The 18,439-nt window shown below is 39.0% G+C and overlaps 2 protein-coding genes across 2 annotated transcripts; both read left to right on the forward strand.

Annotated features, from left to right (window-relative positions):
- The first annotated feature begins 1,361 nt into the window (after window positions 1-1,361).
- Window positions 1,362-6,027, forward strand: LOC128610467 (zinc finger protein 660-like). The gene is made up of 4 exons (XM_053629803.1): window positions 1,362-2,967; window positions 4,356-4,431; window positions 4,537-4,661; window positions 4,800-6,027. Exons 1-4 carry the CDS (start codon window positions 2,569-2,571, stop codon window positions 5,841-5,843), a joined length of 1,644 nt encoding a protein of 547 aa, XP_053485778.1. The 5' UTR covers window positions 1,362-2,568; the 3' UTR covers window positions 5,844-6,027.
- Window positions 6,028-10,135: 4,108 nt separating this feature from the next.
- Window positions 10,136-14,750, forward strand: LOC128610468 (zinc finger protein 91-like). Its single transcript, XM_053629804.1, has 4 exons — window positions 10,136-11,275; window positions 11,704-11,779; window positions 11,885-12,009; window positions 12,579-14,750. Exons 1-4 carry the CDS (start codon window positions 11,000-11,002, stop codon window positions 13,620-13,622), a joined length of 1,521 nt encoding a protein of 506 aa, XP_053485779.1. The 5' UTR covers window positions 10,136-10,999; the 3' UTR covers window positions 13,623-14,750.
- The last annotated feature ends 3,689 nt before the right edge of the window (window positions 14,751-18,439 follow it).

Genomic DNA, 18,439 nt, shown 5'->3' on the forward strand with positions numbered 1-18,439 from the left:
ATGCACACTGAGCTCACAGTAAGTAAAAAAAACAACAAAAAAAACTGAGAATGTGCTTGGGCAATAGACAGTGACAATGGAGAATGAGTACTGTACAACAGAGTAGTTTATTATTCGTTTTTTATATTATGCATTATTTCAGTTAGTCTTTTATTTCTTCTTTTATTATTATTATTATTATTATTATTATTAGGGGCCAAGCATCGCATGTGCATAGGCACCTATTGTAATTGTTAGTGTTATTATTATTCTGCTTCTTCATCTTAATCTGCTCTTGAGTCCATGGCAGCCCATAGAACTATACATAGGAAAGTTATGAAATTTGGCACACAGATAGGGTACAATCTGAAATGTTACCACTGCAAATTTGGAGTTTCTAACTCAAACCCTTTAATGCCACCAACAGCTCAAATTTGCACTGTTATGCTAATAACATTTGAACCGTAAGGGCTACCGTAAGTTAGAGGACAAGTTAGGGGTTAGTGAAGTATTCACAGAAGAGGTGGGTTTTTAACCGTAATTTCTACTTGCAGCTATATTTATTATTATTATTATTATTATTATTATTATTATTATTATTATTAGGCCCTTTACTAGTTATTATAATGATGGTTGAGATGGTAATACTAAGTATACATATTATTATTATTAAATTTATAAAGTACAATGTCCTTATTAGTATTAATAGTCCTTTACTATTATTTGGATTTAAAATCTGACAACCTGCACTTGTTCAGTTATTTAAATTAGATAATATTTAAAAGTGAATCCTAGGTTTTGTGTATTTCACAGAGTTTCTTACCTATACAAATGCCCTTAAAATAATGAAAAGTAAAAATGCAACTATTAAAAAAAAACAAAACCATTTTGCTATAATAGAAGAATATGATTTGGAAAATAAACCCTAGCTTTTTTTTTTTACATTTATGTTTATTTGGGGTTTTTTTTATTTACTTATTTATTTTTCTTTTTCCATGTAATGCACTACTGCACCTGATCTTACTATTATATTCCAGTGATGTATGATTGCTGCCGTGTTGTTTGTACATGACATATTGTTCAATAAAACAAGGTTATTTAAATTAAATTGTAAACTGTATAATATCATAATGATCGTGCTCTAATGTATGAGATGACCTGTTTTCAATAAAAAATTGAAAGTTTTATGCTCTCTACCTCGATTACAGTTGGATATTACTATACCGGCCTTGATATATGATAAGATTAAACTGGGTTTTATAATGGGAGGACAGAAAGCTGGAATTTTTATATAATAACCAAATAATTGTAGCTAAATTATTTCTACATAAATGTACATTTAAAAAAATACCCCACATTTCATTGTTTTGGGCGCACTGTGGATTACTGGTTAGCACGTTCACCTCACACCTCTAGGGTCGGGGGTTCGATTCCCACCGTGGCCCTGTGTGTGTGGAGTTTGCATGTTCTCCCCGTGCTGCGGGGATTTCCTCCGGGTACTCCGGTTTCCTCCCCCAGTCCAAAGACATGCATGGTAGGCTGATTGGCATGTCCAAAGTGTCCGTAGTGTATGAATGGGTGTGTGAATGTGTGTGTGATTGTGCCCTGCGATGGATTGGCACCCTATCCAGGGTGTACCCCGCCTTGTGCCTGATGCTCCCTGGGATAGGCTCCAGGTTTCCCCGTGACCCTGAAAAGGATAAGCGGTATAGAAGATGGATGGATGGATGGATTTCATTGTTTTTCTGAAAGCGCTGTCTCTTTATTTGGATTCACTCAAAGTAATGAAATCTAGGAAAGCCAATTTACTCCATACACTTATGTCAGTCTGATCATTTAATTGGACCCCAATCAGAGGTTACAGTGGATTGTCTTGTTTGTTTGTTTTCTTTCTTGTATAATGTATTTATTTGTCCATTCAATCGTGCTGTAATTTTATTTTAGTTTCTTTATGTTAATGACCTGTATGCTTGTATTTATTTGCACCTTGCTTGCGTATTTTGTCTTTGCTCAGTCCTAAACTGTACTTTTATTTTAATTTAATTTTTTTTTGCACGTTGCCATGTTGGTTCGATTTGTAATTTTGAAAATAAAAAATAAATAAATTAAAAATACATGCCTCAATTGGAAAAAAAAAACTTTATTCACAAATTATCTTCACTTCCGCATAGATCTCCGACGCGCGTTCAAGAGAGAGCCACTACGCATGCGTGTCGTGATGACGCAAGACCCGTCGTTCTCGCGATACAACCGAATCCGGAAGTGCTGCACAAATACTGGGATAACTTTAGTAATCTAGTAGGAATATCTAGAATATAGTTATTTATCTCTCTATTTTCTTTTATTTATGTATTATTGTTTTGGTATTATTATTATTATTATTATTATTATTATTATTATTATTATTATTATTATTATTTATTTTTTCCCCCATTTTATTTTATTTTTTCTGCCAACCTACTGCCCATAATCCAGTCCAGTAGGTGGCGGTAATGCATCTTTAGTTGGTTTGCCAACCGCCATTAAAACAAAAAGAAGAAGAAGCAGGACGTGCTGCACTGTTAAATAGCCGAGGAAGAGGGCCGGTGTATGCAAGTGTCGTTCGTTACAGTTTATTTTGCAAAAATGGTGTTAAAGTGTGCGTTTCCTGGATGCCAGAACCTTGAGAAATCAGCGAGAGTACGCAAAAGTGCATTCCCGAGTCCGCCAGATGAAAGGCTGACCTTTCACAGATTCCCAGTGAATGATCCTGAGCGCCTGAAGCTGTGGCTGCTCTCTGTTCATCAGGACATCACTTTACCCCTTCACTGTGTCAGACAGATGAGGCTGTGCAGTCAACATTTCACACCAGACGATTTTAGAGCAGATGAGGGGAAGATACGACGGTATCTGAAGAAAACTGCTGTTCCTGTGATGTTTATACAACACTTCAAGCAGGAGGACTGTGAGAGGGAGTTAAAAGCAGAGTTACTGTCGCTTGCTTGTGAGGTAAACATGTCAACTGCTTTTGTCACCAGTCTGCAGTAAATACTAAGTGTTTACTTTTATTTGGCTCAGTTTATAACAGCAGAGTAACGTTTCAACACTAATCTATATCTATAGATATAGATACAGGGGTAACCTGGGCCTGCTTAAATGAGGTAGGTATGTGCCGGTGGAGAGGGATGTGTTAAAGATGTGTTTGAGTGCAGGTAATAGTGTGGGAGAGATGGACTGAAGAAGTTGAGAAGGGATTGGGTCTAGAGGACAGGTTGTGGGATGGCTAGAGAGGAGGAGTTTTGAGACATGAGTCTCTGAGACAAGGAAGTTGAGAGTTACATGGAGATGGTGGGTGTCTGGGGTGGAGAACTGGTTCCTGATTGATGTAACCTTGTTGGAAAAGAAAGTGGTCGAAGTCGTCTGCAGTGAGAGATGTAGGGGAAGGAGGAGGAGGGGGACAGAGAAGAGAAGAAAAGGTTGTGAAGAGAGTATGGGTTTTGGGAGAGCTGCTAATCTTCTCCTGGTAGTATATGGCTTTGGCGGTAGACATGCTATTGGAGAAAGACGAGAGAAGTGTTTGGTAATCGGTTAGGTCAGTCGGATTGTTTGATTTACGCCATTTCCTTTCAGCCGCCGAGCTGGCCTGGAAGTTTGGGTGCAGATGCTGTCGAGAAGATGTTAGAGTGGAACATAGCATGTCTGTTGTGTTGTGAGGAGTCCAGTGAGGAGAGGTGGCTATGAGAGGGAAGTGAGGTGGTGACAGTGGAGGATAAGTGTGAGGGGTAAGGGAGCGAAGACGAAAGGAGATTGACGGTGGAGACGGTGAGGGGAGAGAAATAGAAACCTGGATAAAGAAATGTGTGGAGAGGAGTAATAAGATGATGTGGTGTGGTGCAGTTACATGTGAGGATGAGGTCGAGCTGTTTGCCGGCCTTATGAGTTGCTGGGTCGATGAACTGCTTGAGGTCAAACGTGGGCAGGAGGGCAAGAAAAGGATCCATAAGAATCTACTCGTGCATCAATATATTGAAAGGCAATACACGATTGTTTGGTTCTGCATGTTTTATCAGGGGTTCTCAAACTCGGTATAGTCAGGGACCTCTTTAACTGTGAACTAAGTCATGGACCCCTCCAAACATAACCCAACTGTTTAAATAATAGGCTCATGATTTAGTTTTTTGATAAGTGACCAGCCAAATAGTCTACTGACTATAAATAAATCAATTGGTTGTGGTCATTTTTTGTGATGTCCAGTAATATATCAAAGTATTAATGAAAATTAAGGACCCTGTAGCTATACTTCATCGCCCCCTGGAGGTCAGGACATCAACTTCGAGGCAAATGGAAAATTTATATTCGCATTAACAGTACAGAAATGTTTGTTCTTGATTTGAAAGACGTCTCCTAAAAGAGAAAGTTCACCTACTCCAGTCACAACATGTTCTGAGGTGGAAAAAAGCTCATGGCTTAAAGGTAGGAAGAATATCTGATCATTTTGCATAAACACAGTAAGTTGAGATTATGATGTTCATGCATTAAACAGAGGTTGTTGGGTTTTTTTTTTTTTTTTTTTTCCAGTCATGCAGGACTGCCAGAGTTGTGGCCACGACAGCGATTTGAAGAGTCACCCAGCCTCAGCCGAACCTGCACAGACGTTCATTAATGGGTCAGAACATACACTGAAGTGTGAAGATGATAAGGAGGTGTGTGTTAATGCGAGCAGCTACATGTATCCGCACTGTTTGCGAAAGCACTTAACATTGAAAACCATGTGTAATTAAATAATTTTTTTCCACATGATCCCCAAGTGTTGTTAACGAAGGCTTTCTGTGATCCTGCAGGTTGTGGTTCAGATCGTGTCGTCAGATAACGAGTGCAGTGAGCAGGTGTTTATCGAAAAGGACGGGTCATATTTATCTAGTGATGATGAAGAAGCAAGTCTGCAGGAAGAGGAAGTGAAAAAGAAACGAAAGAGGAAGTCTAAAAGTAAAGACAGTTCAGATGAGTGGGAGCCAGGTTTAGATGAAGAGGCCACAGACTCCGATGTGTCCAATGAGGAAACTTTAAAGGAGGACGGTCAGGGAAACCTTGTGGTGTGGTGTATACCATGTGGGACCGAGGCCTCGCTCTCCTGTTCTGTTCACGGACACAAAAAAGTGTTCTGCTGCGCTCGGTGCGGTGCAGGTGACGACATTCAAACACGTAATATTGAAACACTTCCTGTTCGGTTTGATGACGTCGCCGGGTTTCAGAAACATGCTGAACAGGAGCACGGAGCCAAACCTTTCTATACACTGTGTCAGGACTGTGGCAAGTTTTTTACAGCAAAAAAAGAGCATGTATGTGAACATAAAATCAAATTTATCGTCTGTCCAGAGTGCGGGAAAAGGTTCCTCTCCGAGGCCGGCTTAAAGTTGCACCGCACTCAGCTCCATTCGGATTACGATCACCCGTGTAAATTCTGTCTGAAGGTCTTCAAAACCAAGTCTGCAAAACTGGAACACGAGCAGACTCATCCTAAAGAAAGTCAACCATACCGCTGTCCAGATTGTCCAAAAAGGTTTTCCAACATTCATAAACGTAACAGACATGTCCGGTCCCATAGAGGTTCACAAAAAAATGTGTGTGACGTATGTAAGAAGAGCTTTAAGGATGCGTACAGGCTGAAGAGGCATAAGCTCATCCACTCTGGAGAACAGCCTTTCAAATGCCAAGTGTGTGAGCGTTCCTTCAACCAGATGGTAAACCTCACTTCCCACATGCGGGTCCACACTGGAGAGAAACCTTTCACGTGTGAGCAATGCGGAGAGTCGTTCAGTCACAACGTCAGCCTGAGGAACCACAAGCAACGACACCATGACTCAGGAGGACAAAGCGATGAATGACTCAGAGCAGGATGTCCCCAAGAAAATGCAGGGCCACTAGATCTCCTCTTTTGTTTCATTTCACTAGAAATATTGAAGAAGATTTGGTGCGATAACATTTTGAAATGTGACTGGGAATTATATTCAGACAAGCCACATTTAAATGAATAGAGCATGTTTTATCTGAATCTTTTCCCTATCCTGACACTGCACTAGTATATTTCAGCAATAAGAACATGCAGATTTCTGTATCCGTCTACCATCTACCATGTCCAAAGACATACACTGTAGGCTGATCGGCATTTCCAGATTGTCTGTAGTGTGTGATTGTGCCCTGCGATGGGTTGGCACCCCGTCCTGGGTGTCCCCTGCTTGTGCTCAGAGTCCCTGGGATAGGCTCCAGGCTCTCCACGACCCAGTGTAGGATAAACGGTATGGTAAATGGATGGATGGATAACCAGACCCCTCTGCTTCACTGTATCACACCACCACCATGTCGTTCTTTACCTTTAACAACACAGCACTCCTCTAGACTGGTTCAGTCCAAGGAATATTGTTATGTTTCTTTGTGTTAGGCATTTGTTTTAAATACAGTGTTTGTACAGTGGGGGAAATAAGTATTGAACATAGCAAATTTTTTTCAGTAAATATATTTCCAATGAGGTTATTCACATGAAATTTTCACCAGACATCAGATTTAACTCAAGAAATCCGCAAACATATAAAGGAATCCAAACATTAAAGTCCATAAATGAAGACATGTGTAATAAAGAGGAATGACACGGGAAAAAACGTATTGAACACGCTAACTGAAATGTATTTAATACTTAGTGGAGAACATTTTGTTTGTAATGACGCTTCAAGGCGCTTCCGGTATGAAGAAATTAATGGGCCGCAGTATTCAGGTGTGATTTTGGCCCATTCTTCTAAACATATTGTCTTTAAATCTTGTTCAGTTGGATTCGAGTCAGGTGATTGACTGGGCCATTCTAACACCTTCATTTTTTTTCTCTGAAACCAATTGAGAGTTTCCTTTGCTGTATGCTTTGGATCGTTGTCCTGCTGGAAGCTCCACCCACGTCTCATCTTCATCATCCTGGTGGATGGCAGCAGATTCTTCTCAAGAATCTCCCGGTAAAGGGCTCCATTCATCGTTCCTTCAATTATATGAAGTCTGCCAGTACCATGTGATGAAAAACAGCCCCAAACCATGATGCTTCCACCTCCAAACTTCACTGTTGGTGTAGTTTTTAGGGTGATGTGCAGTGCCATTTCTTCCCCAAACATGGTGTGTAGTATGACAGCCAAAAAGTTCAATTTTGCTCTCGTCTGACCAGACTACACTCCCAGTATTTCATAGGATTGTCCAAATGAGTTGTAGTAAACTTTAAACGAGCTTCGACATGCCTTTTCTTTAGTAATGTAGTCTTGCGGGTGAGCGTGAGCAGTGGAGTGCATTGCCTATTGTTTTCTCTGTGACGATGGCACCTGCTGCCTCCAAGTGTTTCTGGAGCTCTTTCCGAGTGGTCCTTGGCTCTTGCGCTACTCTTCTGACTATTCTTCTGAATCCCTGGTCAGAAATCTTGCAAGGAGCTCCTGTGCGTGGCCGGTTGATGACGGAGTGATGTTGCTTTCACTTGCAGATAATGGCCCCCATGGTGCTTACTGGAAGATTCAGAAGTTTTGAAATACATCTGTATCTGATTAAAGCAATATGTTTTGCAACAATAAGGTTCCGAAGGTCTTGGGAGAGCTCTTTGTTTTTACCAATCATGAGATGTTTCTTGTGTGACACCTTGATAATGAAAATCCTTTTTATAGACCATCAATTTACTAACCCAGCTATTATTAATTTGTACAGATAGGGGGTATAATTACTTACAGATTTCAGCTGGTTCTTTGCCTTACCTTGCCTTGGAGAACTGCTTTTCAATACGTATTCAATACTTTTTTCCCGTGTCATTCCATTTTACACACAACTTTATTTATGGAATTTAATGTTGTGAATTCTTTATATTTCCAGATTTCTTGAGTTAATACTGATGTCTGGTGAAAATTTCATGTGAATAACCTCATTGGAAATATATTTACTGAAAAAAATGTTGATGCGTTCAATACTTATTTCCCACACTGTATGTTCCTGACATTAAAAAAAACGGTCTAAATATTCAACAGTTCAAATTCATAATGAATAGTTATTAAAGCCTGTTAAGGTACTGTGTATATTTACTGCATACATAAGCTGTTTTTTCAGGAATACTCTTGGACATGGCAAGCTTTTGAAGCTCACCTCCAGCGGCCTTCTTTCCAGTCGTCATGCTCCTGTAGTCAAACACCAGAATGACGCTCCGTGTTATTTATTCACCAGGTGGAAAATCGAAATGTGCATTTTGGTCATTTTATGGTTTAGGTTCTTGACAGACATAATGATGACGTCCTTTTACTTCAAGCACGCATTGAAAAACCTGTCTTCGAGCACTCTTCTGATGTTATTTTTATAATTCAGACTGTGCTGTCTCTCATTTTCCTGCACAATAAACACAAATTACAGAACTATTTCTGGAAAAATGTATTTTTGTTGATTGATGGCTTCAGGTGAATGTGTTTGAGGGAGTTTTAGAAAAACACAGTAAACTTGTAGCAAATTTATGAAGGCAAAAGGAAAATAATATCTTGTAAACAATCAGAGCTCACGCCTGAATGTGTAGCAGGTTTGCAAAAAAGTTATGTATTAACATAAATACATCAATTTTTCCACTACCAAGGTAGGGACAAGATTTAAAATTCCTCATTGTTGTTTTTCCAGCTTCTTAATTATAGCTGGTTAGCCTCCCATATGGAAGTATAATAGTGCCAAATGTTCTCAAGGCAAAATGGCATGTTGACTTAATTATATCGAATAAAAACATAGCTTATTGCAATAACAATACTTGAATTTTTCCACCCAGCAATTTGACACAAAGAAACACAGCAGTAACAATGCTTGAATTAGTTTCCTCTGCAATTCATTGGGTTTGTATATTTGGATTGAAAACAAAATTCCAGAATTAAAAATTCAATGCGCACATATTCACCTTCCTAAAATACTGTTCCAAACTATTCAGTTGTTAAAACACCATCTTCATTATTCGTCAGGTAATATTTCAACACGTTATTTTTCAACCTCACAAATTCAGGTCTTAAAATTCAAGTCTTCACATCCGGGTCTCACAGGAAGATCAATGGATTGCCGATACTATTGTAACATGTTACTCTGGGCCGCCCCCTAGTGGTGGGACTGTGCAGACAAAACACAAGAGAAGATGAACCTAGCGGACTGGTATAAAGTTGGCTTGATGTTGGACGTTCAGTATTCGCAAATCAAATTAAGATATGCACAAATTACATTATAGATGTAACTAATATATATATATATATATATATATATATATATATATATATATATATATATATATATATATATTCTGCATGTAAACATAGGCTACTGGATTAAAGCAATTTCACCTGAGTTAATTCACCTTGTTAAAAGTCATGTTATATATAGCCTAAGGAGTACAGTTACAACGCAATATCCTTTACTCTTGGAAGGAATATTGGAATCTATAAAAATAAGAAATGTACCAATAGGCATGTGTGCCACATCTTTCATGCTAAGAGGAAAATTTCTCCAAGAGGAAAATTCTATTGGAGGTCATTGGTAGAGGATATAGACTGGAAAAGGGCCTGGCTTTTACCTGGAAACTATTATATCTCCAATAAGGCGAAGGAAAATACATTTCAAAATATGACACGAAATATACCCTGTCAACTCTAATATCTCTAAATCAGAGGTGTCCACACTCAGTCCTGGAGGGCCACTGTCCTGCAGAGTTTAGCTTCAACTTGTCTCCACACCTGCCTGGAAGTTTCTAGTATGCCTAGCAAGACCTTGATTAGCCGTTTCAGATTTAACTGGGGCTAGGAGCTAAACTGTGCAGGACAGTTTAGCTCCTCCAGGAGCAAGATTGGACACCCCTGCTCTAAATACTTGGACATTGACAGCTCATGTTCTTTTTGTAAACAAGCAGAGGAGACATTTGCACATCTGTTTTTGTATTTTATTTTTTTTATTGTCCTATATCTAAACTCTGGTCTGAACTAGTTTATCATATATTTAACTCTGCCAATTTTACACATTATTCTACTTTAAAAGACATCATTTATTTATTTATTTATTTATTTATTTAACAATACTAATAAAAACCTCTAGAGTATGTGGTTATTTTTTTTTCCATTTTATACGGTGAATTTTCCATTCATAAACAAAAATTAGCAAATGGCATTCCCATCCTTCCCCAACCTTAAAATGGAATCAAACTTACTTTTTAAAAGATCTTAATTTTATAGATAAAGAATTTAAAAAAAATCATCTAAGATAACTTAAATATCCTGAAGAAAACTTTAAAGAAAGTCCATGTATTTAGATGCTTTCCCTGTGCTGTAAAATCTGTATGTTAATGTATGTTTACAGCTGATGTGTTATGTTCTATTGACATATTGTTGTTATTGTAAGTCATTTATTTGCAATGCTTATGTAACTGTTTTTCATCTTCTTGTATTAAAAAATAAATAAATAAATAAATAAATAAATGTAAACGTAATGAATAATGCTCCATACTCCATCTCATTAGGTAACGGAAATGCACAATATGTTCTTCTTCTTTTTGTTTTAATGACGGTTGGCAAACCAGTTAAAGGTGCATTACCGCCACCTACTGGACTGGAGTGTGGGCAGTAGATTGGCAGAAAAAAATAAAAATAAAATGGAAAAACATAAAAAAAAATAAATAAAATCAAAATATAATGAGATTAATAACTATATTCTAGATATTCCTACTAGATTACTAAAGTCTCTCACTTATCCCAGTATTTTTAGATAGTTTATTAGGGGGCGGTGCATTTTCCCATATGTTTTCCCCAGCAAGTTGTCTAGTGTCATGTTTTGTTTTCCAGTCTGCATGCACAATAGGTTTGTTTGCCAACTGTCACAAAACCGGAAGTAGTTGAACAAGCAGAAGAAGAATTGTAGTGCTCCACTGCCCACAGTACAGTCCAGTAGGTGGCGGTAATGCACCTTTAGTGGTTTTCCAACCGCCATTGAAACAAGAAGAAGAAGAATAATTGTAGTGCTTGGCGCCATGTCATGGAGACGCTGTGTGTTTGGATGCAAAAACAAAACCCCTTTGTTCGGCTTTCCGAAAACGGACGGAATTAGGAATCAGTGGTTGAAATTTCTTTACAACGCTGTTCCTGATCAGTACAACCCCAAAGTGTGTGTGTGCACAGAGCATTTCACAGAGGACAGCTTTCTGAACCTGGGGAAATACAAGGCAGGTTATGTACGAAGGTTACTCCTGAAACATGGAGCAGTCCCCAGTTTGCTCGGACAGGCTTTCATTTCTGACTCAGAACCTGTAAGTATGTCTGATTAATTTATAAAGTATCTGATATTCAGTGTTGAGGTGCTGGGGTTTGTGTCATGTAGATAACCTGCTGGTTAAAGTGATTGTGTTGAAGTAGTTTTGATCTTCAAACACCTGTAAAAGTTCTGCTCAGGTCCTCACAAAGCTGGTTCCAGTTGATCTGCTTTTTCTGAATCTGACTCGGGCTCGAAACTGATGTAGTGAATTAACTGTGCTTATAATCATTGCTTTAGAAGTCTTGGAAGATGAAGCTTGACATTAAGGTAAGGAGAGTTATGGGAAGACGAACAACTCAAAAGCTGGTCCAAACTTCTGATCTTCTCAGAAGAACCGCGCTGCACATTTTGAGGACAAGGCTTGATGATAAGCAGTTATGAAATGCACTATATGTAATATAATGTTTGTTCTTGATTTGAAAGACGTCTCCTAAAAGAGAAAGTTCACCTACTCCAGTCACAACATGTTCTGAGGTGGAGAAGAGCTCATGGCTTGAAGGTAGGAAGAACATCTGGTTAGTCATTTTGCATAAACACAGTAAGTTGAGATTATGATGTTCATGCATTAAACAGAGGTTTTTTTTTTTTTTTTTTTTTTTTTCAGTCACGCAGGACTGCCAGAGTTGTGGCCACGACAGCGGTTTGAAGAGTCACCCAGCCTCAGCCGAACCTGCGCAGACGTTCATTAATGGGTCAGAACATACACTGAAGTGTGAAGATGATAAGGAGGTGTGTGTTAATGCGAGCAGCTACATGTATCCGCACTGTTTGCGAAAGCACTTCATCGAATAACACAAACACACATCATGTGACCCTGCTGGGATTTTTGCGACCGTGTAATTTAACACAAAATCAAGGAAACACCACAGTATTCAGAGGAGCTTTAAATTTTTCAGAATTACCCTAGATTTTTTTTTTGCAGATTTGGGCTGAGACGCGTCAGGTCATGTTATCACAATGCACATTCAGCCAAAGTCGTCTTTGATTCACGTGGGTCGAACATGAGTGCAGCTGAAAGGTCTCGTTTACTAATAAACATCACTGTGAAAGACATTTCATGCAGTTTGTATTTTCGTCATTTCGAGCATTTTTAGCCGCAACAATCACAAAAAAAACTCTGCAAAAGCTTGTACGGACTGGCTATGGCCTAAAACATCACTGTGAATCAATCCATACTTTCATAGAAGAAATTATATTAAAGACTGTTAAAATTAACATTGAAAACCGTGTGTAATTAAATAATTTTTTTCCACATGATCCCCAAGTGTTGTTAACGAAGGCTTTCTGTGATCCTGCAGGTTGTGGTTCAGATCGTGTCGTCAGATAACGAGTGCAGTGAGCAGGTGTTTATCGAAGAGGACGGGTCATATTTATCTAGTGATGATGAAGAAGCAAGTCTGCAGGAAGAGGAAGTGAAAAAGAAACGAAAGAGGAAGTCTAAAAGTAAAGACAGTTCAGATGAGTGGGAGCCAGGTTTAGATGAAGAGGCCACAGACTCCGATGTGTCCAATGAGGAAGCTTTAAAGGAGGACGGTCAGGGTAACCTTGTGGTGTGGTGTACACCATGTGGGACCGAGGCCTCGCTCTCCTGTTCTGTTCACGGACACAAAAAGGTGTTCTGCTGCGCTCGGTGCGGTGCAGGTGACGACATTCAAACACGTAATATTGAAACACTTCCTGTTCGGTTTGATGACGTCGCCGGGTTTCAGAAACATGCTGAACAGGAGCACGGAGCCAAACCTTTCTATACACTGTGTCAGGACTGTGGCAAGTTTTTTACAGCAAAAAAAGAGCATGTATGTGAACATAAAATCAAATTCATCGTCTGTCCAGAGTGCGGGAAAAGGTTCCTCTCCGAGGCCGGCTTAAAGTTGCACCACACTCAGCTCCATTCGGATTATGATCACCCGTGTAAATACTGTCTGAAGGTCTTCAAAACCAAGTCTGCAAAACTGGAACACGAGCAGACTCATCCTAAAGAAAGTCAACCATACCGCTGTCCAGATTGTCCAAAAAGGTTTTCCAACATTCATAAACGTAACAGACATGTCCGGTCCCATAGAGGTTCGCAAAAAAATGTGTGTGATGTATGTAAGAAGAGCTTTAAGGATGCGTACAGGCTGAAGAGGCATAAGCTCATCCACTCTGGAGAACAGCCTTTCAAATGCCAAGTGTGTGAGCGTTCCTTCAACCAGATGGTAAACCTCACTTCCCACATGCGGGTCCACACTGGAGAGAAACCTTTCACGTGTGAGCAATGCGGGGAGTCGTTCAGTCACAACGTCAGCCTGAGGAACCACAAGCAACGACACCATGACTCAGGAGGACAAAGCGATGAATGACTTGGAGCAGGATGTCCCCAAGAAAATGCAGGGCCACTAGATCTCCTCTTTTGTTTCATTTCACTAGAAATATCGAACCCAGTGTAGGATAAACGGTATGGTAAATGGCTGGATGGATAACCAGACCCTCTGATTCACTGTATCACACCACCACCATGTCGTTCTTTACCTTTAACAACACAGCACTTCCTCTAGACTGGTTCAGTCCAAGGAATATTCTTATGTTTGTTTGTTTGTTTTAGGTATTTGTGTTAAATACAGTATATGTATGTTGCTGATTTAAAAACACGGTCTAAATATTCAACAGTTCAAATTCATAATGAATAGTTATTAAAGCCTATTAAGGTACTGTGTATATTTACTGCATACATAAGCTACTTTTTCAGGAATACTCTTGGATATGGCAGGCTTTTGAAGCTCACCTCCAGCAGCCTTTTTTCCAGTCGTCATGCTCCTGTAGTCAAACACCAGAATGACGCTCCGTGTTATTTATTCACCAGGTGGAAAATCGAAATGTGCATTTTGGTCATTTTATGGTTTAGGTTCTTGACAGACATAATGATGACGTTCTTTTAATTGAAGCCCGCATTGAAAAACCTGTCTTCGAGCACTCTTCTGCTGTTATTTTTATAATTCAGACTGTGCTGTCTCTCATTTTCCTGCACAATAAACACAAATTACAGAATTATTTCTGGGGAAAAAAAAATCATTTTTGTTGCTTGTTGCAGTTGAATGTGTTTGAGGGAGTTTGAGGAAAAACCCAGTAAACTTGTGGCAAATTTATGAAAGAAAACGGAGAAAATGTCTTGAAAACAATCGGAGCTCACGCCTGAATGTGTAGCAGATTTGCAACAAACTTATGTATTAACATAAATACATCCATTTTTCCACTACCAAGGTAGGGACAAGATTTAAAATCCCTCAGTGTTGTTTTTCCAGCTTCTTAATTATAGCTCCAGCGCACAAAGCGAGCTCCAGGCATGGATGAATGCTTTGCCAAAGCTGGATTGGAAGACCTCGAGTATCCTGCACAGAGCCCTGACCTCTCAACCCGACTCAACGACTCTGGGATGAACTGAAACTCCCCTGACATCAGTAATACTGAAATCCCTACAGCCATGCTCCAAAATCTAGTGGAAAGCCTTCTCGGAAGACTGGAGGTTATTATAGCAGTAAAGAAGGGAATACATGTGGAATGACATGTCCAGGTGTCCACATACTTTTGGGTATATACACTATATGTTTTGTCTCAAATTTTGCCAGAAATGCCATTAGTCTATACTGATTGTAACTCCATACCTGAAATATATGCGTTTATAGAGATGTACAGAAATTAGGGTTCATCCAGGACGTGACGTAATTACACGGGATATCATTGGCTGTTGAGCACGAACGTCTGAATGATCATCTGCAATCTGATTGGCTCCTGAGCTCGGCTTTAGATAACAGAGCTGTGTGGAAGTTGTATTACACTGGAGGCATTGGATTTCCTAATTGTTCGTCTGGTGTCGCATTTCTTTATTATTTATTATTATTTTTTGTTGTTGTAGGTCTGTCTTCGTACAACTGTAAACATTTAGTAGCATGTGGAATCGTGAGGAGAGGTTAAGGCAGCTGCATAAGTGAGATTATTGTGTTATTGTCCCGAATTGTCAGTCATAAACAGATTGTAAATAGACGCAAGGACTATTAATGTTCCGTATTTCGGGGTGTTTTGTGAACACTGCATGGAGACTGGACTGCTATCCAAAATCTCCGAGTGTGCTGTTCTCTAATAATGTGTTCAAACCTGATGGATTTGTCATGGATGCTACCTCGCAGCACTGACACTGAGGTATACATTGTTTACTTTGGGTGTTTGCTGTTATACAGACTCGTTATTAGGTTTTTCATTGACAGAATGCAGTCATTGTTTCGGTTTTCAGTTGTGAAAGCTGTGTTCACGTGCTCGTGGGATTGCCGTGTTGATTTTTAAACCATTTACTACCCTGCTGGAAAAAAAACCCCCAAAACAATAGAAGCTAACTGTTTTCACTACAAATACCATTACAAACCATCAGCTAACCATTAAAACCATTACCATTAATGGTATCCACTAGACATAACATGCCCACAATAGAAGGCAACAAATTACCAGTAGAGACCCACAGGGACCATTATAGCTTCCATTAAAACCATTACAGGTTCTATGAAAGTTTCTATTGTTGTTTTTTTTTCCCCAGCAGGGTAAATTGTAATGAATCAGTCAGTCTTTACGTCTAAACGTTAGCTACACTGTAACAGCAGCGCTTTCAATAATTAAAATCACAGGTTTATATTAATGCGCTCTTTCTAATACCTTATCGTTTCTATAGTAACAGCTCATTTAAAGGGACTTTCAAACCGATTTAAGTTCACATGAGAAAGCTTTCTGTAAGTAGATTCGAAACTCAAAAGTACCTGATGAGCCACAATTTATTTATTGTTTGCCTTATCAAGTTGAACAGAAAGGCTGGTGATGAAACGGTCGTTTGTAGCTGCCGTAACGTAAGTGTTAACAGGAAGTCACTTGTCTTGCGGATGTTGCACAAGAATAAATGTAACGGTAGCGTTGTAACAAGCGTGATGTTTCGTTCAGTAATGAATGAAAAATTGTAAACGTTTGCAAATCGCTGTGGTGTAAGAGGAATAAAATGTTTCGGGGTGTGCTGTAATGGGAAAATAATCAGCTTAAGGGTGAAAACATTCACCGCATCGCATTTTCCAGCACGGCACACCTGTATAGCGTTTTATTCCTTAAATCTGCTTTATTTTGGTATCTTTGCTAACGTGTACCCTACTATAAAAAGCCGATAACGACACCAGCAGTTATAAATGTATGGTAGTGTCTAAAAGTGACTAAAAGTAGATCGATCATGGAAAATATTACAGAAATTAAAGCTATTTGTAAAAAACATGGGAACATTTATTTACCTTATTTCAGATTGCATGTGAAGGCAGTATTATAACCATTGCTGTCAGGAATGCAAATAAAAAAATCTGAACTGTTGAGACTACTTTAACTCTTTTTACCAGAATCCAAAAAATGGATTTCGCGCCTGTTTTGGTAGTGCCCGTTATCAGCATTGAATTTATTCGTGATGTCACACTCCACAGTAGTGGTTAATATTAAAGTAGACACTCAGGGCTTTAATAATCAGCAGTTTTTACACGATTCTTTCTTTTTTTTTTTTTTACCTAGCCTACTAGGTTTGAATGCTATAATTTTATTGTGGCAGTTGTATACAGTGTTTTATTATCAAAAAAGCTTTAGTTGTGCTGTTTGTTTTATCTCTGTACCAATGTACTAATTCTACTCTCCCATCGTCCCGCTCACCAGCAGTTAAACATGGAGTCATGATACTCTACACACAGAAACCCAACAGTGTCCTGACTCTGACTTGCCACGATTAAATAATTCATTTGTTTATACTGACTGAAAATGTCCGTTAAGTCGAGTTCCATTCTGCTGGCTGAATGTAATGCCAGTGTACTGCGAGAAAGCCTTAAATGAATTTGGCAGAACATCACATTTACACAATCTAAAACTTATAAGAAATGTCGTCAATGAGCTAAGGTAAAGGAATTGCTTCCTGAGATAGTTTTGCACTGGAGACAAATTGCATGCAGACATTGTTTGGATGAACAATACACGTTTTATAAAATATGATGGAGTTTTAGCAAAACATATATTACGATACGAATCATATATAACGTACAATTCAGCTCTCAATACTACCAATAACAAAGACGCCCCCGCTGAAGTGTGACCATATGCAAGAAAGAGAACGTTTGAACAAAGAACAGTGAAGACCGTATGAAAATGATCCATTCATGATCATTCGTAATCCATTTATATTTTATACAAAACGAAACGCCTACTCAATCTTATAGTCAGTATTGGATTACATACAGTTAATGAAAGAAATGTTTACTACCAGGTGTTTTGGTCATGCTTCTTACTGGTGAGGGAGCTAATATTAACGTTATGAGAGAGAGAGAGAGTCTCATTTCAGAGTTGTTTACGACTTTGTAAGTACAAGTACATAAAGGTGGAAAATGATATTTATAGACACGTATGTACCCCACCTCCCATGCAACTCCACCACCACTCAAACACCGTTAGAGCTTTCTAAAGGTACCGGTTGGATTTTAATGTGTTTCTGATGGTCTCTAATGGTAGTTTTAATGGAATGTGTCGTTCCTAATGGGAGTTTTAATTCTCAATTAATTATTCCCCAATGGCCGAATCAATTCAATTTTATTTATATAGTGCTCTTAACAGGGGACGTTGCCACAAAGCAGCTTTACAGAAATCCGGATATAGATTTAGATTTAACCCCTGATGAGCAAGCCAGAGGCGACGGTGGCGAGGGAAAAACTCCCTGAGAAGATGTGAGGAAGAAACCTTGAGAGGAAACAGAGTCAAAAGGGAACCCATCCTCATCTGGGTGACACCGGATAGTGCGATTATAAATCATTTCCCTCCTATGACTGTATGCTATAAGGTCAAGGAGTGCTGTGTGTACTGAATGGATCTTCAGTTTGAGCATCAGGGTCTTTTTTCGCCCCATTAAGTTTTAAAGGGTCTCGACTCTGTAACCTATGCATATATAAATATTCACATCAAATATTCGTGGATTTATTTATTTATTTATCAGCTACTATGTCCAACTTTAAACACCGTTGACATCCATAATTTAATTCAAGGTTTACTGTAATCCTGTTTCGGTTTCTTCTCTCTATCAGCGACATGTTACAATCCAAAACGGAGGACCAATTCAGCTGGCAAAATGTGT

The sequence above is a fragment of the Ictalurus furcatus genome, chromosome 7, assembly GCF_023375685.1.
Source record: "Ictalurus furcatus strain D&B chromosome 7, Billie_1.0, whole genome shotgun sequence".
Lineage (NCBI taxonomy): Eukaryota > Metazoa > Chordata > Actinopteri > Siluriformes > Ictaluridae > Ictalurus > Ictalurus furcatus.